The sequence below is a fragment of the Alosa pseudoharengus genome, unplaced genomic scaffold (genome assembly GCF_046254945.1).
Source record: "Alosa pseudoharengus isolate Yale_2024_CS ecotype anadromous, Long Island Sound unplaced genomic scaffold, YU_APseudo_1.1 YU_APseudo_1.1_scf_2, whole genome shotgun sequence".
Taxonomy (NCBI): domain Eukaryota; kingdom Metazoa; phylum Chordata; class Actinopteri; order Clupeiformes; family Clupeidae; genus Alosa; species Alosa pseudoharengus.
Genome location: NW_027468663.1, coordinates 29,103,193 through 29,124,688, shown reverse-complemented (window position 1 = coordinate 29,124,688; position 21,496 = coordinate 29,103,193). Strand labels below are relative to the sequence as shown.

At 39.8% G+C, this 21,496-nt stretch overlaps 1 protein-coding gene and 1 long non-coding RNA gene across 2 annotated transcripts; both read right to left on the bottom strand.

Annotated features, from left to right (window-relative positions):
• Positions 1–11,440: 11,440 nt before the first annotated feature.
• Positions 11,441–13,155, bottom strand: LOC143134235 (uncharacterized). The gene is made up of 3 exons (XR_012988612.1): positions 13,004–13,155; positions 12,267–12,376; positions 11,441–11,929 (listed from the first exon to the last, which is right to left on the bottom strand). It is a non-coding gene; the product is annotated as an uncharacterized LOC143134235 (long non-coding RNA).
• Positions 13,156–15,628: 2,473 nt separating this feature from the next.
• LOC143135196 (uncharacterized) lies at positions 15,629–18,310 on the bottom strand. Its single transcript, XM_076295910.1, has 4 exons — positions 18,048–18,310; positions 17,057–17,251; positions 16,896–16,975; positions 15,629–16,668 (listed from the first exon to the last, which is right to left on the bottom strand). Exons 1-4 carry the CDS (start codon positions 18,144–18,146, stop codon positions 15,699–15,701), a joined length of 1,344 nt encoding a protein of 447 aa, XP_076152025.1. The 5' UTR covers positions 18,147–18,310; the 3' UTR covers positions 15,629–15,698.
• Between the last annotated feature and the right edge of the window lie 3,186 nt (positions 18,311–21,496).

Below are 21,496 nucleotides of genomic sequence, written 5' to 3'. Positions count from 1 at the left end.
TGATCCCGTGAGGGAAATTTGGTCTCTGCATTTATCCCAATCCGTGAATTAGTGAAACACACACAGCACACAGTGTACACACAGTGAGGTGAAGCACACACTAATCCCGGCGCAGTGAGCTGCCTGCATCAACAGCGGCGCTCAGGGAGCAGTGAGGGGTTAGGTGCCTTGCTCAAGGGCACTTCAGCCGTGCCTACTGGTCGGGGTTCGAACCGGCAACCCCATAGCGTCAGTTGTAAGATTTTTCCAATGGTGTCAATACCCCAAACAGCCCATCAGGCAGGCTGATGGGACTAGATTTGAACATACAGTGTGTTTATGTAAAATAATAAAACAAACCAGGGATGATGAGTTTCAGCTGATTAACCTGAATAGACACAAACTCATGTCATATAAATGATACCTTATGAAACTGATAATGATATAAACTGTAGCATACTGCAGACTATATGAGAACAGCTTGGCCAGACCTCTTCAGTCTGTGAACTGACAGCGTTTCAAGTAAAAATTGGCTTCCTTCTCCTTTTTCTCCTTTCGATTTCCGGTGAACTCATGAGCAAGTGCGGGATAAAAACAGTCATCACTTGACATCATCTCTTTCCATCTAGGTTTTATATAAAGATAAATAAAGATAACCAAATTCATTAATTTACTTCTAAAGCACTCCATGTTAAATTGTCATCTGCCCATTAATTTAAAATGATGCAAATAACATAATTCATTCCAGCAGTAATTTAAGTGAAAGCCATGATGTAGTTTAATAGTGTCAAAAGTGAAAAAGGTCAGAAGCTGGGAATATAAATTAAATGTTTCTCTTTCAGTCACACTCTTTCTGGTTATCCCACACCTTCACTTGCTGGCAGCCCTTCCTTAGGGCCATTGCAAAAGGACACATGCGTAAGCTCCTCTGACTAAGTCTTATGAATAATTTTGGATTGCAAAATCCCAACACATCACTCTTCCTGAGTCCAGACAGAGAAAGTGCTGACCGGAGAGTGATTTCCCCACAGAAGTAAATAGATGCACGGATCCGGTCATGTGGGGAGTTCCCCATTTTTAAGGCTATAAAAGCAGGTCCTCAGACTGAACTACAGTCAAGTCAACCCATAGGTCTTCAGAGGAGCTCATTCAGTGAAGAGGCATCATCATACACCAACAGAAGACATGCAGCTCCTCAGACCATTTGCTATCGTCACCATCCTCCTCTCCCTCACAGTGTTAGAGACTGGTGAGTACCTACACTATTCGTATATGTTTGTTTGCCATTGCTAGAGTTTTGATAGCTTAATCCAGTGTGGCAATCCAATTGACTGATTCACATTCTTTCCTTTTGCAGTGGCTGGTGAGAAGCTCCTGACCTGTTGCACAAAGGTGTCCACCAAGAAAGTAATGGCACCCATCACTGGCTTCAGGTTTCAGAAGAAAAATCCCCCGTGTGTTACCGCAGTGATGTACGTTTTGACTAGTTGGTTACACTGTCTCTATCTTTATTTTGTATTGTTCTTCCTAAGTATTAGTCCTTTGAGTTTTCTAGTGAACAATTCTCATTGAAGGCAATGTCCTCCCACAGATTTGAAACCACTGAGGGACCTCTCTGCAGTCACTGGCAGGAGAAATGGGTGCAGGAGACCATCAGAAGCATCAGACAGAAACAAAACCTGCTGTAAGTCCCTGGAATACCCATGAAGATGGTTCATGACTCCATAAGAAGAACATATATATATATATATATATATATATATATATATATATATATATATATATATATATATATATATCAGAGTGAAGGTCCATTTGCACAGTTCACGCAAAATAAGTTAGGTTTCAATCAAGAGCTACTCTGTCTGCATTTTCATGAATCATTTGACAGACGTTTTTATGTAAAGCATTTTTGAACAATCAAGTTTTAGTAAGTTATTGGTAAAATAAGTTTCAGCATGTACTAATTTTAACCTGACAGACATGCAAAAAGAGAGAGTTCTGACTTTGTTGATCATCCTCACAGTCACATGAGAAAAAATATTTTAAACAGCACTCATCTGTCTTAATCTTCTTTCAGGAATGCCATGAGGAGTGTGGTCACCTCTACAGTGTCCACCATCACCAACAGCACTGGTGCGACAAGAGAAGCCCTATCCAGTAACGTAACAGCCACTTCAGCCATCGTATGAACACAAGCCTCTGAGGGAGGAAGACTACGGGGAAGCCACAATGTGTTCTCTTCTATATTTATACTTTAACCATAAGATGTTGCCTAATTTAAACAATTTCTAATTTATTATTTGTCTAATTTATTGTGTTTAAGGATTCAGTTCCTAAATATTTATTGAATTCTGAGTTGTAATTATTGTTGAACACCTTAGGTAATGTAATAAGTGTACAATGTAATAAGTGTACACAACAAAATAAATATTAATCTGTGGTCTCTTAAATTGTCCTCATTTTTATTACCCCTGTTGAGGATGTATGATCCTCCCCAGAAAGAATAGAAAGGAGCCAGCCAATGAATCACAGGGTTCTGTAAAGCCAGGCAGCCAAGCATAGGAGTAGTCTAGTCACCAAGCCAGACACATGCACCGACTATTCATTCATTGGTATTCAGTCATTCATTGAAATTACCACACATTGTTTAACCTGATGGAAGTGAGTCAAATCTGAATCCTGTTTGATCTCTGCTTTGATTCAAATTCTACTGGTGCATAACCCTCTTTCAAGAAAACCCATGTGAGAACATGGCAACACTGTTAGCTGCGTGATTATCTCAGTGCTTTTGCAAATGCTCATGGGAACACAATGAAATGGACACCAAGGCATGTGTTTGCCTTACTGGTTCAGAAGGTGCTTCACAATGATCGTATATGATTCTGTTGGATAAATTCATTGCTGTGACAAAGTATGTCATTTCAACGTAATAGCATTGTGTTTAAAAGAAAAACATGAGTTTGTTTAATTTCATGTTTTGTGGTTTAGTTACTGTGACAAACCCTCTTTTCCTTTTTTTCACAGTATATGCTTACCTTATGTGATTCAATTAGATAAACAGATTGCTCAATTGGAATGACTATTTGAACACAATATGGTTGTGTTTCTTTCAAAACTATACTGTTTTATAATTGTAACGTAATGTGGTTTCATAAATTGGACAGCCATTGGTTGTGTTTCAACCAACGCCCTGACTTCCTTTTTACAGTGCACTAAGCCCACCTACCACTGCCTACAGGTTATTTTTGATAACAGATTGATGAAGATTTAGATAAAAGACAGTATTCCAATTGTATTCCAACTACGGACATACCACGCATACCATGGGTAGAAGTAGTGATGGGGACGAGACCGCCTATGCCGAGTCCGATACAAGGCCGAGTCTTTGAAGGGTCGAGACCGAGTCGAGACTGAGTCCGTTGGTTTTCAAATACAGTCGAGTCTGTGTGATGAGTAGGCTTAGCGATTGCCAGTATTTCAACTGAGAAGAATGGGTGAATTTGGACGCACTTTCTGTCTTGCCATGCTTGTCCTTTTCTCCACTGTGTAAGACTGAATTAGTTTGCGCTGTGATGCTAAGATTATTTTGACAGGCTATAGGCTAAATAAAAATCACTATTAAACGGACGCAAAGCAGAATATTGAAAGAAGGAGGCACCAAGGCCAACGCAAGGGGCAAAGACGTGGCCGCTGTGAAATTTCATTTTGATTTTTTTTTATATGAACATAAAAAAATGCGTTGGTCTCGAGGACTCGGTCTGAAATTACGAGTCCTTCTCCTCCCACTGTGGTCCGAGACCGAGTCAAGACCGAGTCTTTGAAGGAACAAGTCCGAGTCGAGTCCGAGAAAGCAGAAATCGGTTTCGAGACCGGACTCGAGTACTACATCACTGGGTAGAAGTTATCAAAGATCATCGATCAAGGTCTGTGGCTATTCCCTGTCCGTCCCATACGGTTCGTGCACGATTGAGCACAAGGACTGAAAAACAATTGCTTTAGGTCGCGGGCCCTTTATCCTCCTACTGGTGTAGCAATAGCGCTGAAAATCTTGTGGCATGCATGATGCCAATAGGACTGTCTGTGTATTACCTGGCGAAAAACAAAACCTTTTTTGTCAGATCATGGAGAGATTTCAGATGTGCAATAACTATAAAAGGCGTCTTCATAAGTTAGGGTGGTGTTGGTGATTGCTATTGAAATGTTACAACCGAATTGCCCACTGAAATCAGAACTTAAACAGCCTCTGAATTCTTAATGGTGGGTAATGTTAAAAATTGTAACCTAAATTATTAATTGCATTAAATAATTGCTTTTTTCGTTTAAAAAATTAGATTAGATTCCCCATGGAAACTTTGAAATGAACAAACTGAACAAAAATGTTGGTAAGCTTGTTGCATATATTGAAGAATCAGATGAAAATACATAATACACATAATTATGTTGTATGGGATTTTGTAGATTGCTTAACCAAATGTAATGGTTAGTAAGTTGTTCTAGGGTTGTTCTTTCTTTCTCTCTCTTTCCCACTCACCCCCCCCCCCCCTCTGGTTAGTGTTTCATAGGTAGTTGTGTTACAAAGCTCTTGCCTTTTGTCATGCACAGAGCTGAAGTTAAATTACATTTTTAGTGTAAATTTGTTTGATGGCCTATTGTTATTATCTCTCTCTCTCTCTCTCTCTCTCTCCCCCTGCCTCCCTCCCCCTCTGCCAGCCTGGTTAATGTTTAATTGGTAGTTGTGTTCCTACAAAGCTCTTGGCTTTTGTCATATGCACAGAGCTGAAGTTGAATTAAATGTTAAGTGTACATTTGTTTGATGGCCTATATATTGTTATTGTCTCTCTCCCTCCCTTTCTCTCCCTCTACCATTCTCTCTCTTTCTCTCCCTCTGTCAGCCTGGTTAGTGTTTCTTTGGTAGTTGTGTTTCAGTTTGATTCCTTCAAATGTGCCGCTGACTATCAAAATACTGATGTACTGTTTGAAGTTGCGCTGCTTGCTGTTAAAGGGAATGAGATGACATGAGATGAACCTGAGATGTCACTCTCTTCGGTTTAAAGGATGTTAGGCCCAAAATACACCCATGACCATGAATTGTATTGTTTCTGAGGCTCACTCACTTTGGGCTTGTAGTCAAGGCCGTTTTCTGGCATATTGTCTTGACGCTTCAGAAATCGTATATCCATTTAAAAAAACATTCATTATCCAAACTCGTTTACTCGTGTGACTAATCTTTGATGCTTGCTGACTGCCGCCCGCAAGACGATTGATCTGACACCATAATGTAGCGCAATATGCATAAACTGTATTGCCCAGGCCAGATTCAACAATATGAAACTAACAATATGAAACTATACAATTGTAAAATGGCATGAGTTTAATTTAGAATAGTTTAAGAACGGTATGCTATTTAAAGAAGCCCTATGCAGGTCTGGTTATTCCTTCGCTGTTTCTGGGTTTTTTGGGCCCGCATTTTTCACGACATAACTCCCCCTGCAGCTTCGGTAGCAAGTGACTGCTACGCTAAACCCCCACTAGCTAGCAAGCTAGCCATCAAGAAACCAAGCTAAACACATACAGGGCTCACAATAAAACGGTCAAGCAAACACTTTGTTCAAGAGACTATCAAACCATTACAAAAACGAAGTTCACCCAAGGGTAGACTACTTACAATTTCTACAGCAACAAAGCCAAGTCGGCGTCCGTTTTGCAGTCTTCTTAGAAACTACAATCTGACTACATTTTCGGGTGCGATTGGATACTTCCGCTGAGTCACATCCCGGTCCGGGTTCAGAAAGTTGCATATTAGTTTTTTCCGCAGAGAAGCGATAGAGGGAGACGAAGCACCCACCAAACAACCCAGAAAGTCTTGTAGAACCATCAGACCGACTCACAACCTGAATAATTAAGGTCATTTTTGCTAAAATTGTTGCATAGGGCTTCTTTAAGTGGATAAACGCAATTTAGGTGGAAACGCTATTTCTGTAAACGCTATTTTTGCGTAAACGCTATTTCCGAAATTCAGGAGGTGCTTAAACGGTGTTTACGTGCATTTAGCCTCCACTAGGCTACATCCCTAGTCCTAACGGAACTATAGTTGAAAGTCTCTCTTTTGGGAGAATGTTCTAATTTGAAATAGTAGTATAGGCTATAATGTGGTGGAAGCCAACCCTTATGTTTGGCTAATGTTTGAACTAACCCAGTGGTTCTCAACCTTTTTCTGTCATTCCCCACTTTGGAGGTGGGGAATTTTCAAGCCACTTGTGGTCCGCCGTTGGACCACCATCTCTTTAAATTTAATTTGCATGAATATTAAGAAAAGTTAATAAAATGATATATAAAGTATAATTGAACAAATGAAAAATATTTTAGACCAATAGTGGCAAAATATTGGGCAATTTGTCTGCAACCCGCCAGCGGACCGCCAGAGAACCGATGAGCAAAATGCCAGCGGTCCACCAGCCTCTTGGAACATTACATTTCCCGGCTCAGTCCACTGGATCAGCTGTTATTTTGATTCATATGTCGGTCTGTTTATGACTCCTATGTTTGTGTGTGGCTATTTTGTTGAATGATCTTCTTTGTCAAAAAGGAAAGGCATTATTACAGTTTTTTCTGATTGCTTAAGCACATTTTTTGTAACTATGGCTTTTTTTGCAAAACTCTACACACAAATGGCAAAACCTCTCACCCAATCAGCAAAACATTGTAGTTCTCTTGAAAAAGCTAACACACCTTGCTTAACTCTTCACACCTTCGTAAAAATGGTGTTTTCGTATCTAACAGTAAACACAAGCCATCACAATAGTAAGCACACAATGTGCCAACAACACACTGATGGTATGAATAAAAAACACATCTGGCTTTTGCTTTCTCTGTGCACAAGGTAGACTATGTCAGTTTGAGGTCATACTTTTGTCATAGTTCTGTAAACATACAGGGATCCAAACTTCAAGTATTAGTGTTTACTGTTTTTACACACAAGTGTGTTTTTCAAACACAAAATAGCATTTCAAAACACAAAATAGCATTTCACTGAGACAAAACAAATCAGTCTACATCGGGTCGTCTCTCTCAAAATTCTGTCTACATCACATGCAATGTCCTAGTCCAAGGCACCGGGAAAAATATATTCTGGAATGACGTATCCAGGCCTGACATGACAATATCCCCACATGTAGACTTTTTTTGTCTGTAAAAGGCCTATTTCTTTCTCTTCTCACTGTTCCTGCTCACTCCATTGTACCCATTGTACATTACCTGTGGCTTATTTATAGTGCTTAGGCTGATTGCAAAGTGAACTAATTATCTAAAACAGTTTTCACATGAGAAAGTGTGCCAGAGGGTTGGCAAAATAGTGTAAATAATAGCCATTGTGCCTACAGTTGTGCAAAGTGTATGTTACAAAATTGCAAACGGAGTGCAAAGCAGTGTTTGTGCTTTTAGTTTTGCGAACTCAGTGAGTGGTTTTGCCATTTGTGTGTAGAGTTTTGCAAAAAAAGCCATAGTTACAAAAAATGTGTTTAAGCATTCAGAAAAAACTGTAAAGATATAGGCACAAAAAAAACCAAATGTCCTCCTCACGCGAATATAATTATTTTATATTAATTTAAAATGTTATGATTTGTGTTTAAGTTGTTAAATGAGTTAATAAATTACAGTTAGTGAGCAGAGCACGCATAGTTTAATTGGCCAGCTGCTAAAATGATTCACTTTCCTATCCTAAATGTGATTCTTTGAGAGCAGAGAGCTTGCATGTCGTCACCTTTAAACCTTGCTGCTATCAAATTTAATGTACCTTAACACAGACACATGCTGTGTCTCACAGATGTGTCTGTGTTAAGGTACATTAAATTTGATCCTTTTTCATCTGCACATACTAAAATACTGTGGATTATATACCACTGACATATTGAAATAATACAGAGATTTTCAGATAAAAAGGAAAAAGTGCCAATTAAGCGGATATCTAAAAATGCAAACTAGACAGAAGAACATGTCTGAACATGCCAGACAAGCTTTGACAAAGTTCCTGGCGCCTCTCCTACAGCATTTCAGATAACTCTGGCATCCTTCTGCTTTTTCTACCTTCCGGCTCTGATGATGAGTGTAGAGTGTGTGAGTGTGTATGTGGCGGGCTCATGAGCAAGTTCATCATCAAGACAGTCATCAACTGACATAATCCTTTTCAACTTCAATCTCACTAAATCCAATTCATTGGTAGACCTATGAGTAACAAACTAAAAGACCTATAGCCACAATGGTGCTGCATAATGGCAGCAAATAGCAAGATATTTAAAGCAAAGGAACACATCTCTTTCAGCTTTCACATCTCTTCTACTTCATTTTGTACTCTTGGACTACATACCGGTACTCAAAACAAAGCATTTAGCACATCAGTAATACATTGAAATTAAAACATTCCATGCACATTTAATTGGCAATTAAAAGCATAAAACCAGAATGATTACTTCAAGCAACAAGGCCAGCTTGTAATGAATGAAGTGTCAGAAGATATTGACAGCCCTTCCCAAAAAAGTGTCATTGCAAAAGGCAACCTCACCGTGCTCTGGCTCATGGCATCATATCCTGCTCCCTAATGCAATAGAGAGAAGGCACTACGTCTGGGGAATTCCTCAGTATTTTATAAATAGATGCACGAGTGGGGAGTTTCATGTGGGAGTTCCTCTTTTGTAGACCATAAAAGCAGGTCCTCAGACTGAACTCCAGTCAAGTCAACCCGTGGGTCTTCAGAGGAGCTCATTCAGTGAAGAGGCATCATCATACACCAACAGAAGACATGCAGCTCCTCAGACCATTTGTGGGTAGCCTTGCTATCATCACCATCCTCCTCTCCCTTGCAGTGTTAGAGACTGGTGAGTACTTTATTTGGATGTTTTCTATTTGAATTAATACTTTAATCAAGTGTGCTAATGAAGGTCATTTTTCCATGCAGTGACTGGTGAGAAGCCCTTGAGTTGTTGCACAATGGTGTCCACCAAGAAAGTAACGGCACCCATCACTGGCTTCAGGTTTCAGAAGAGAAATCTCCCATGTGTCGCTGCAGTGATGTAAGTGTTGCCGGGTTTTTACACTGTCCTCATCTTTATTTTGTTTGTTTGTTAATTAAATAAAGGACTAACTATTAGTCCTTTGAGTTTTCTAGTGAAAAATTCTCATTGAAAGCAATGTCCTCCCACAGATTTGAAACCACTGAGGGACCTTTCTGCAGTCGCTGGCAGGAGAAATGGGTGCAGGAGATCATCAGAAGCATCAGACAGAAACAAAACCTGCTGTAAGTTCCTGGAATACCCATCAGGAGTATTTATACTGTCAGATAGATTTGTTTTTCTCACCAAACCCTGTTTGATTCCATGTTCTTATATATTTCTAAGAAATAAATTAATTATTCGTATGACTTAATCGCCCAAGCTAGAACATGTGGACAGTTACCAGGGAGACAGAGGGACAAACTTATCAAAAAATGTCAGAATCTTTTGACAATACAAGCAAGACCAGTTTAAAAGCTGTTTGGTTCAGAGAGTGGAAGCATTTTTTTTTTAAATCTGAAATCTAGCAAGTGTGTAAAGAAAAAGTACTTTGCCCTGCTCCATTTTACTTTTGTATAAACTATAGTTTAGCAGCGGTATCTGTGACATACTAAAAAAAATATGTTCAAATCCGAACAGAAAAGAATGACAGTGGAACAGAAAGCTATGAAGAACTCTGTTTGTTGATCTTCACAGTGTCATGGTAAAATGAAGGCAAATGGCATTGATCAGTATGAATAGAGTCCAGATACTAATGGTCTCCCAATGGTTTCCCATCTTATTTCAGGAGAGCCACAAGTGCATCACCTAAGAGTGTGGTACCCTCTGCAAGGTCCTCGATCAGCAACAGCACTGCTGCTGCCACACAATCCCTTTCCAGTCATGCGACTGCCACTTCAACCATCGTCTGAACACAGGAATACGCCACATGTTCTTATCTAACTTTAACCTTAAAATACTGTCTAATTTAAACAACATCATATTTATTATTTATTTGTCTTATTTATTGCATTTGAGGTTGCTAGTTTATTGGTGCATTCAGTGTATTTATTGACTTGAATTACTTGAATTGGTTAGTGGGCTGTTTTTTTTATTTTTATGTATTATTGTCTTATAGCCTGATAAATCTACACTGTAAAACCCGACAAGTTAATTGAACTCAAAATAATTGGTGAAACCGATTACACAAAAAAATTTAAGTAATAGTAACTCGGTTTTGCTAAGTCAAAGAAACTTACCTTTTTTAATTAGTCTTCACTAGCAAATTTTGAGTGTGTTCAACAAGGTTTTTTTAAGTTAAAAAAATATCAACTACATGAGTTCACGGTAATTAATAAAATTAAGCTTAGATAGCTTAATTGGATTTATTTATGTTAGCCTGAAATATTTCATTTTGCTTCAACCAATTCTTTAAATTAAATTTAATTAAACTTAAAAGTTTTAATTTCCAGAAAGTTGAACAAACTTGTCCATTTTGATTAGTTTCAAAAAATTATTAAAAAGGTTGACAAAGGCCAGTGAAATTCTTCTTAATCTTTTATTTTCATGTAAACCATGGAAACAAATACAGGTTGGAGTTCAGAACAGGGCTGTAGTGGAGGCTACATTCAAATAAACACAGTTTAGATCAAGGGCATAAAGACTAGATAGATAGATAGATAGATAGATAGATACTATCTATCTAGATAGATAGATAGATAGATACTTTATGACAAATGCCTGACCAATGCTAGGAAATTCAACAATCATTTCAATCCAAAACAACAGGAGTCTTCTTTGGGCAGAGGGATGCATTTGCACTGTTCGTGCTGATCAGAATGAGTTCAACAGTAAGGTCCTCAATATCTGGGAACTCCGATTGAGAGACCTGAAGAAATGAACAAAGAACAATTGTGTGTTAATTGAATATCTAATAGGCATTACATGTCAAGTGATACCATGTCATATTAAGTTTAACATTTTATCTTCAAACTTTTCCAGGGCAGTTGCATTATTGAAATAATTACTTGAAATAATACTAAGTAACTTCCCTGGAGTTTCTTGGTGAAAAAACAAACAGAAAAACAAAAGCTTGAAATGTAACTCCAGCGTTATTCGACACATAGCCCTGTTGTTCGAGGTCACGGCTGTTCGTAAGAATAAAATTAAAAGAATTAAAAAAAATGGTGCAACATAGACTGAGTAGTGGCCCAGCAGCTATTGATAACCTACCAGGGAATTTGTCTTTAGTTTCAGTTCAGTTCAAATGCCTTGTTAGGTTAGTTTAAAGGGGTGGTTCAGGATTTTGGACATAGGACCTCATTTCCAAGTTACCAAGTGTGATATTACATTAATACACAGGATTAGGTGTTATAATCCCTTGTGCCAAGATCCAAGATAACAACACAAGTTGGAGACCGTTTTCAACACGTTTCATCCAGTCCATCTAGTTGCAGAGTTCGCAGGTGCTAGGCTGGCGCGAGTCAACAGTATGTGTAAGCCTGCCACTAAAAACAGTCTTACCCACTCCATAGTACACCGAGGCAAATAAATATAACGCCTGAATAGACGAGGACTGGATGAAACGTGTTAAAAACGGTCTCCACTGATAAATATCACACTTGCTAACTTGGAAATTAGGTCCTATGTCCAAAATCCTGAACCACCCATTTAAGCTGCTGGACCAGTATTTGCTTTATGTTGTACTCAATTTTCTCATTGTTTTTCATTCTAATAGCATGCGTTGACCTCGAAACAACAGGCCATGGGTCGCTTAATGCCACAGTTACGCTTTAACTGTCATGTCAATAGAAAACATACTTACTTACATCCCATGTCTTTAGAAAAGTGGCATCATCCTCATGGAGGTAGAAAGGAAGGCCACGGAGCGCCACAGCACGTCGGATATTTACATCTGAGGATCCCTGCATGAGAAAACATGGAGTCAAGCCAGTTAATAACTACAAAATGCAATTCAATAGGATTACCTTTCTTTGATAGTACAGCTTCTGAAACCAAAGCATTCTTTTTATCTTAAGTCCATGGAGGAGTTGTAATCTACAAGACCTCTGCTTTCAAAGGGGGTCAAGCACTTGAATATAAGTCAAAGTATGTGGAAACAGGGCCATTGTTAGTAGGCGGTGTGCAATTTCGAGCAAAAACTCAAAATAGGGGGGTAAGTGTAAAGATTTAAAACACATTTGGTCAGAACCACACATGAAATGAATCTATTCCAAGTATTTGTACAAAATAAATGCTTACCTGAGATTCCAACATGATTGCAGGCCACCACCGAACCAATAGGCTATGTCTGCGGGGAAGAACGTCTGATTCCTTCTCAATGCCAATGTTGTTTGCATCAACTTCTGAATCTGTGAATTGAAGGACGAATACACATTTGAACATACTGACAATCTCTATTAGGACAATCCACCATCTCATGATGTCGCTTTAAATGCCACTTTAAATGCATCCTTAAATGGCCGAGAACAGTTTGCACATTAAATGGTTGTTTTCACCTACACAGCTGACATGCAAATAATACACATTCTGACTGAGCATGAACTGTGTGTGACCGTGTCAAATGAATTTAGGCTACTGACTTAAATGTGCAGACAGTCAGTAACATGACAGTGGACTAACGTTAATGGAGGAAACATTGCTAACATGCTGTAAACGATAATGTTGCAGGACCTGCCCTGTTATCAAGCAGTGCACCACAAAGCTTGCACTTCCAAGCTATTGTGTTAAAAAGTGCTAACGGGGGTTAATTAGTTCATATTTTTAGTACTCACATTGGCAAATTGAGTTAGATCGCTGGCTGGTCCAGCAAGTGCTGGCATACAGCAGCCAAATTCTTAGCCGCTAGTGCTAGCTAGTTCTAACTGGATAAAGTTACGTCACGTAGCCTAAGACAATATTTTCAAACATTCGGGTTTTTAAACAATATGATAAAGGACGTGCTTTAGGGTCAACATGCACCTCACTTTTCCACTTACGTTTAATTGCGGTTTTTCTCTCTTCTCGTCGTCTCCTCTCTCGTTGTCTATTTTCACTGCTCTTGTTCTCGTCTCTTGTCATCTGCTGGTCGACCGTTGCCGGCGTCGCTTGTCACTCGGCGTTGGCTAGTTGGTGCTGTACACAAGGTCCACGTATGGCAGAAGATCCGCCTACACATTTGCTACAATTCGCTTTATGCCAAAGGCTATTGTGACGTCCTTCCGCTGAAATGTCAGCCACCGCGATTGCTTCCGGTAGCATAGGCGTCTACTTGTTTTGGTAGGTAGCTGCTACGCTAACGTTAGTTGACAAGACATGAAAAAGTCAACTTTTAAATACCAGAAAGTGTCTGGTTCAACTGCCGAACACTGCTGTGTACCACAGTGCCAGGCATCTGCAAAGTACAATACTGTACTTAGTTTTTTTACTTTTCCTGCCGATGAGGAGCTGAGGCGTAAGTGGATTGTCGCTATCCGCAGGGACAAATTTAGTGTAACGCCTCACACCCGGGTGTGTAGCCGGCACTTCAAAACTGAAGACATCCGTGAACCAGCAGCAGAAACAGGTCGACGGCTGTTGAAAAGGGGCTCTGTTCCTGTGTTATTTGAGTGGAACAACTTCTCCCTTCCACCTATAAGACCAGGAGTTTGGGAGAGAAGGGAAAGACCGCCGCCAGAGGATGACCGGGAGGGTACACAGGATCACGTAGCATTCGACGTCCTCATGCAACACGACTACGCGTCGAAACCTGAAGCTGCAGTCGTTGATTTGGTGTTGGAGGAAAATACGTCTCTCCGGGAGGAAATTCGCCTGTTACGCCAACAGATCGAGGGCCTTACACTGAGGCAGCGGTTCGGCATCCACCGTTTTGCGGCCTCGGACAAGGATATCAGGTTCTTTACAAGGTAGGTCTACTCTAGATATGTAGGCTGAGCCTGCGCGTGTGTGTGTGTGTTGGGGGAGATTGTAAAGTACAATGATCATGTTGTGCTGTAGTGTATTCTAGTTAGCTGTAGTAGGTATACTGTGATGTAGAAGTTAGCTGTGGTAGGTACTGTATACTGTGATGCAGTAGTTAGCTATAGTGGGTATACTGTGATGAACCCCAAATAATACATATCCTTGCCTATTTTAAGTGGGTATACTGAGGTGGTGATGCTTTTTAAGTGGGTATACTATCACGTAGACTACACCACTAATGTTATGTTAATGTTATGACGATTATAAGCAACGAGTCAGGAGCACACTGTATGTAGGGGATTGCAGTATGTGTGTTCTGTCAGAAAAACCTCTTGTGGTGTAATAGTAACACCGCCACCCAGGTACATTTAATTCAAGTTATTTGTGTACATTTTGTGTAGTTAATTATGCACAGTTATTTATTATCTGTATCTGTATTCCATTTCTTTAGGTTTGCATCATATGATCTACTGATGCGTTTTTGGGGCTTGATTGCAAACTCTCTACCATCCATGGTCAGTGTTCGACAAGCACAGAGAGGAGCTTTCACAGAGTCAAACGCTACCCATTCCCTGCAGCCCATTGACGAGTTTTTCTTATTTTTAAATTACCTTGCCCTTGGGTCCAAGCAACGGGACCTTGCTGACCGGTACAGTATCCATCAGTCCACGGTCAGCAGAATTATAACAACCTGGAGCAACTTCCTGTTCACAGTACTCGGCTCAGTGAGGATCTGGATACCCGAAGAAGAGATACGGAGAAATCTGCCTGCAGACTTTAAGGACTACCCTGACACCACAGTCATCCTTGACTGCACTGAGCTGAGGTGTCAATGCCCATCTTCCCCTCTCCTCCAGAGTGAGGTATTTTCCTCCTACAAGTCCCACTGCACTCTGAAGGGGCTCATTGGGATCGCGCCACATGGGCCAGTGACATTCGTCTCCGCGCTGTTTGCTGGGTCTATCAGCGACAAACAGATTACCCGTGAGTCTGGTGTCCTCAGTCTGCTCAAACCTGAGATGGCTGTCATGGTAGACAGGGGCTTCCTCATCAATGACATTGTGCCTTGCAAGGTCTACAGGCCACCCTTCCTCTCTGGCAGGTCTCAGATGTCTGCCTCCGAGGTTACGGAGACACAGGCCATAGCCCGTTTAAGGGTGCATGTTGAACGCTCCATTCGCCGGGTCAAGGAGCACAAGTTCTTTGATTCAGTGATTCCCCTACGGGTTTTTGGGAGCATTAACCAACTCTACACAGTGGCTTGTCTGCTTACTAACTATGAAAATGGGCCACTGGTAAAAGCTTGGGCAAAGAAGCCTGAGGTCTGAGGTCTTTCTAACATGTACATTTAAAAAGCTTAATTTTGTTCAAGAATCCTTTTTTAAACCCCTTTCAATTCCTTAATCTTATCAGTTTATAGAGTTGTTTATAGAGTTGAGTGTATATTTGTTTTAAATATTGTTATATTTGTTTGTATACACCTTTTGCTACTTTGTTAAAATACTTCTTTGGTCAATCTGCTTTTGTTTGGTCTCATTTTTAATTACTGTCTCTTACCTTTTAAAACTTAAGCCATACAAAACACCAAAATGCTTAGATCCAAGTAATTTATTACTCATTGACCCTAAACATTACATCACAAATAAAAACACAATGCAGCAACATTTCACTGATGAGGTTGAAATTTATTTCCTACACAGTAGCTTCAAAAACATTTACACTGCCATCAATTCGTTAGTTTGCCAAAAAGGCATTGAGGTAGAAATAAAAAAAGAAATAGTCAACTTTTTCTTTAATGGTTTGTATGACTTCCATGTCACGGGGAATTCTCTGGATAAACATGTCATCTGCTGTGTAAACGACAAAGTCACACCAGTCACACCCTGAAACCAACATTTGTCCCTGCACCTGCCAGTAATAAGGATGGGATTGTCTCAGTGTTTGTGTCCCATCCTTTATCATAATGTAAGGGCAGTCCACATAGCTAGCTACGTTTGGGCATTTAATTTCTAATAGGCCAAACACTGGCTGCCCCACAGGATCATACACTATTCCATCAGGTGTTGACCCCATCCATGGTGCCTCAGGGTGGATCAGGAACCCACATGGGTAGTGGTTGACCTCCCTTACCTTGCAGTACTCCTCTACTGCTACAGGCTCCAAGGCAAGACCCCGCCGCATGTCAGCAGTCTGATGACACGATCCCAGAAGCCTTTTTGCAAGGTTCTCAGCAGAACTTTCCCCCCTGGTGTGGCAAACTTCTCTAAATTTGGTAGATGTGATGCGGCACCTCCTCAGTTGGTGCCACTCAACGCAGGAACTCTGCTCTTGTGTGCTCTTTTCCACTTGGTGTGCTGTCTCAAAAGATGTCGCGAGGGATCCCAAATGATGGTGCTGGTGTTCAGAAAGTACAAATGAACAGGTAGAGGGTCCGAGTCTGTAATATGACAGTGGCAGCTGTGGAGGGGAAGGGGCATCTGTGTGGGGACGGGTAATGGGGACTGTCCTTATTGGTAGCTGATAGGACAGCACACTTCCCTCCTGCACCGGACCGAACATCGACTCAACCAGAGGAACATTGCTGGAGAGTGCCATTGCTGTGATCATGGGAGCTTCATCTGCACTAAGTCCATGGTATGCCTCCTGAACTTTTAATGTGGAGATGTCTGGCAGAGGGCAGCTGACTCCTTTATACAAGTTGCTTCTGTGGAAAAAAAGACAAACAAATGTGTTATAATTAACTCATTGAATGCCAAGCTGTTTTCGGGAGCTTTGTCCTAGAGTGCCAGCAATCTAAACCATTGTTGATGATTTTTGTACAGCCACAGCATATTCTCTGTTATAGCTATGAACACATACAATAACTTAATATTACGTTTTTGGCACTCAATGAGTTAAGAAGTAATAGTAGTAGTAGACAACAACACATACCTTATTCCTTCTGCAAGCCTCCTCTCTCTTGGTCTGGCTGATATGATGACCATGTCATTAACTGGACCAGGTTTAATACCCTGCATCAAAATACAAACATGTTTGAGAAACATTCAAGAGATATCAATACTTAAAATGGAAGTCATTGAAAGGCTTGCTACCAGGGTCCTTGGTTTGTGCCACTTTTGTTCAGTTTCTGTGCAGCTGAACACTGGGGGAACTGATGTAAGCCTCAGCTGGGAGTAGTGTGCCGTCTGATACAGTAGAGCTGCCACATGACAGCACAAAGCTGTACCGGCCACACAGGTACACTGGCATCTCTCCAACACCACCGGCTTAGAATCCCTTAGCACAATCTGTTACAAACCCAAATATTTGTTAGAAAAAATGTACCAGCTAAAACTGCAATTAAAAACAGACAGCCTTTCACACACTACATTTTGTTAGTGAAACTTTGTTAGTGAAACTTTTGTTAGTGAAAATTTGTTAGTGAACTTTAAAATATGTAAAGTGATACAGGGATTGATACAATTTAGCCTGGAGTTGACCATGTCAAATGTAATAGGATTGATAAGGATTAATCTCATTTTACTCATTTTAAAATAGCAGTGCAGAATAAGTAACGATAGCTGCTAACTCCTAACAAAATCTTGCTTCTGTGGGAGTCATTCATTTTACATTCTTTCTGGTACAACCTGTATTCATATCACATGATATCTCAGGTACCATATGATAAATATAGTGCAATGATTGTGTTTTATCTGTATCTAATTCACAGCAATGATATAACTCACAGAAACATGATTTTGACAAACAGGAACCTGTTTCTTTTGAACCTGAACTGAACCTGCAGGCTGACTTTCCCTTACACTCAGACAGTGAGGCTTCTGGCTTTTCCTCATAGATCGGAAGCACTCCGACCTAACCGTGACCTGTCCTCCTCCTGACTCCTTGTTTGAAACTGTGATTAACATGGAGGTTAGGGTATCGCATTTTCAGAAACACAAATGATTCACGACGTTAACCTATCACTCTGCTTACGTTGTTAACACTACTTCTTCACTGTGCTAACTTTGGCTAGTAAAAAGCCAATGAGCTAGTATAGCTTCTATCGTCGTTTGATAAACTCAAAACAGTGGCTTGTTAACTTACCTTCGTAGTTGTGTATATAGCTGGCCACATACAGTTTAAATCCTTTATCTCTGTTTGCCGTTGGTGTCTTTGATGTGGCCTGGATGATTCGGTGAACATCGTTTACCGTTATCCTCGGCAGGTCCTGCAATGATCTTGTGAAAAACGCCATAGCTAAAGCAGAGAAAGCGGGCTCTGGCTAAAGTTAACGTCAACGTAAACCGGAAGTTCTGCTACGGGCTGAAGAGTCCGGAAGCATCCGAACGGAAGTCCGCGGCATATAGGCTATTTGCGTGGGGAAGTTTCCCACGCTTTCTATTTTTTCAAATGACTTAAAGCGGACGAGTGCTGTCAACTTAAAAGTTCAAATTTGTTCAAGTAACACAGACGATTAGAGTACTATTAACTTTTTTTCATTTTTGAGTGTTTACAAATCAAAAACATTGTTTTACTTGTACTGTTCGGTTTTACAGTGTACAGTATTACAGTACTGCATGTGGAACAAAATAAATATTATTTTATTTAAATATAATGATTTCAAGTAATTTCTTCTTTTCCAATGCTCCTGTTGAGGTATTTTTATGATTCTCTATGAAGAAGCAAAAACACCTATCTAGTCATCCTCTAATGCAATTTGACACAATATCCATCACACTGTAGCCTATGAACAAATTACAATTTTTATATTTAATAAACTTTACATGATTCCACACACAATAAAATAATGCCAAGGTAGCCTACAATGCCAAAGTGAAGGTGAAGACACCATTATGAAACATGGAAATAGGGTGGCTTAATGCATTGGTTCCCAAAGACTGGGTCGCGACCCACAGGTGGGTCGCAGGAGATTTTATTTGGGTCGCCAGCATAGTCACAATATATGTTGTGTAGGCTAATAGCTTATAGCCTACCATTCAGCCAGGGAAGCTAGCACCTTTCTTTTAGGATCTAGTTCGTTTACTACCACAGTATAGTGGTGTCATGTTTTTTGTCATAACTCAATCTGTGCATTTTTGCATGTAGTATAGTTGCACAAACAATACCAGATACCAGCTCTTTAGCTTGGCTGAATAAAAACTAAAATGTGTCATTTAAAATCTCAAAGACCGCGCTGTCAACAACGAAGCAAACATCCATAGACATTAGCTATTGATAGTTTTGATTGTAGATGCACTCTTTAGCAGCCTCCTCACATTCCTCCTTAGTTCTGATTTAAAATGCACAACAGTGCATCAGATTAGGGTACCTTTTAAATGGACATTTTAAACGCTGTTTTCCTGACGTTTTCCGTCTCACGAACGTCTCACACTCTTGTTCTGATATTGATTCATTTCACAGTGTTACAACATAGCCTATCACAACACCAATACAGCCTTAGCACAAACAATCTCAATTTTAAAAATGCGGATTTAAATTCCAAATAAAGAAACCTCCACAATTAGGCTACAACATAACGACGAGTTATTTGCATAGGCTATGTTTACATCGGAATCGACGTCCACGGTGTTATGGATCCAAATGTCTGCAACACAACGTAGACTAACATCTCTCTTTAGAAATTGAGGAACAACTTATTATGCTGAGAGTGACTCGTAGCATGCGAGAATATCCCCAAACTCTCGGATGCACATTAAAACTGATCTTTTCTGATCTTTACTGATCCATTGTAGAATGGTTTGAAGGGGCCCAACATAGAAAAGTTTGAGAAGCCAGGGCCTAAAACATCAACAATTTGGGCAGTATTTGGTGGTTGCATGTTATATCTGAAGTGAATTGGGTCGCGATGGTCTGTCGTTTTTAAAAAGTGGGTCCCCAGAAAAAAAGTTTGTGAAACACTGGCTTAATGCATCTTAAAGTGCCCATAGGCCTCTTATGACTATTTTTCAGCAAGTCAAAATAGGCCTATGGGTTGCACAAAACATGTCCCTGAAGCTGTTAGCAAAACAATCCACTCAGATTACACATTTTCAGCAGCTTCATTCTTGCCAGTTTCAGTCCCTTTTACCTTTTGCAAATGACATTTTGATCTAACTAGCAATCAAACAATCATTGATAGCCAACACATTTTTGAAACAGAAAAGTTTATTATTTGATGTAGGCTATTCCACAAATTTCAGTATGAAACAGGCTCTCCCACCTTGCTTGCAGTCGGATCCCTTAGTGTTTTGCCGTAGGCTAAATATCAATCTGAGCATGCAGGACTCACATCCAGTAGCGACTCAGATCGGGGAATGACACTGTGATCTACGTGAAACACTTTGATTTTTGCTACACCAGAGCTAAATTGCTAACTGTAATAAACAACTGATCTATATTATATTTTACCACGTCTGCTTGCGGACAACTTGGGATATATAGCTTGCGGACCACCAGTGGTCCCTGACCACACTTTGAGAAATAGTCCAGTCATTTTAGGAGAAAGGGTTGAACAAATTGCAACACAAGCAAACTTAACTGATTTTGTATCCTCAATATGTCCTGAGTAAGGGAAAAAAAGCCCCAAAGAATCCCAATAGGGGAAGTTTAGAAAAAGACCTAAATATACCCTATTCATGCGCCTATACAGTATTTTTCTCACGCGAATAGGGAGAAAAAATGAACCTTCACATATCACCTTGAAAATTACTGAGTTGATTACTTACATCAAGACAAACAAAAATGTATTATAAGTTTTTTGAAATTGTTTGTTAACATGGGCAAACAGGGCATAATGTAATTATGTATAGCTAATGTATAGTGACCCAAAACTAATTGCAACATTTGACAAACAAATTGTCCAAGGCATGGAGGAAGATAATACATGTCTTAACTGGTATTATATATCATCTAGAGGGTATATGCTTATAGAAAATATATAGTTTATGGTGTTTAATTTGTTTTCCCTGGACAGTATAGGCCAAAATGTATCCACTTTAAACTAGATTCACCTTTACAGAATAGAGGGCAATGTATGGTGCATGGCATAGAGGAAGATGGGAAATGTCTTAAATGGTGTTATATCTCCTCTAGATGGTATATACTTATAGAAAATATATGGTTTATGGTGTTTAATTTGTTTTCCCTGGACAGTATAGGCCAAAATTTATCCACTTAACACTAGATTCGCCTTTACAGAATAGAGGGCAATGTATTGTGCATGGCTTAGAGGAAGATGGGAAATGTCTTAAATGGTGTTATATCTCCTCTACACGGTATATGCTTATAGAAAATATATGGTTTATGGTGTTTAATTTGTTTTCCCTGGACAGTATAGGCCAAAATGTATCCACTTTACACTAGATTCGCCTTTACAGAATAGAGGGCAATGCATTGTGCATGGCATAGAGGAAGATGGGAAATGTCTTAAATGGTGTTATATCTCCTCTAGAGGGTATATACTTATAGAAAATATATGGTTTATGGTGTTTAATTTGTTTTCCCTGGACAGTATAGGCCAAAATGTATCCACTTTACACTAGATTCACCTTTAC

Excerpts from the sequence above, each read along its gene's own strand:
- LOC143135196 (XM_076295910.1), bottom strand. The coding sequence starts at position 18,146 with ATGTTCACCGAATCATCCAGGCCACATCAAAGACACCAACGGCAAACA. Across the intron at positions 17,252-18,047 it reads CTATATACACAACTACGAAG|ATTGTGCTAAGGGATTCTAA; the intron begins GTAAGTTAACAA and ends GGTTTGTAACAG. Across the intron at positions 16,976-17,056 it reads GGCACAAACCAAGGACCCTG|GGTATTAAACCTGGTCCAGT; the intron begins GTAGCAAGCCTT and ends ATTTTGATGCAG.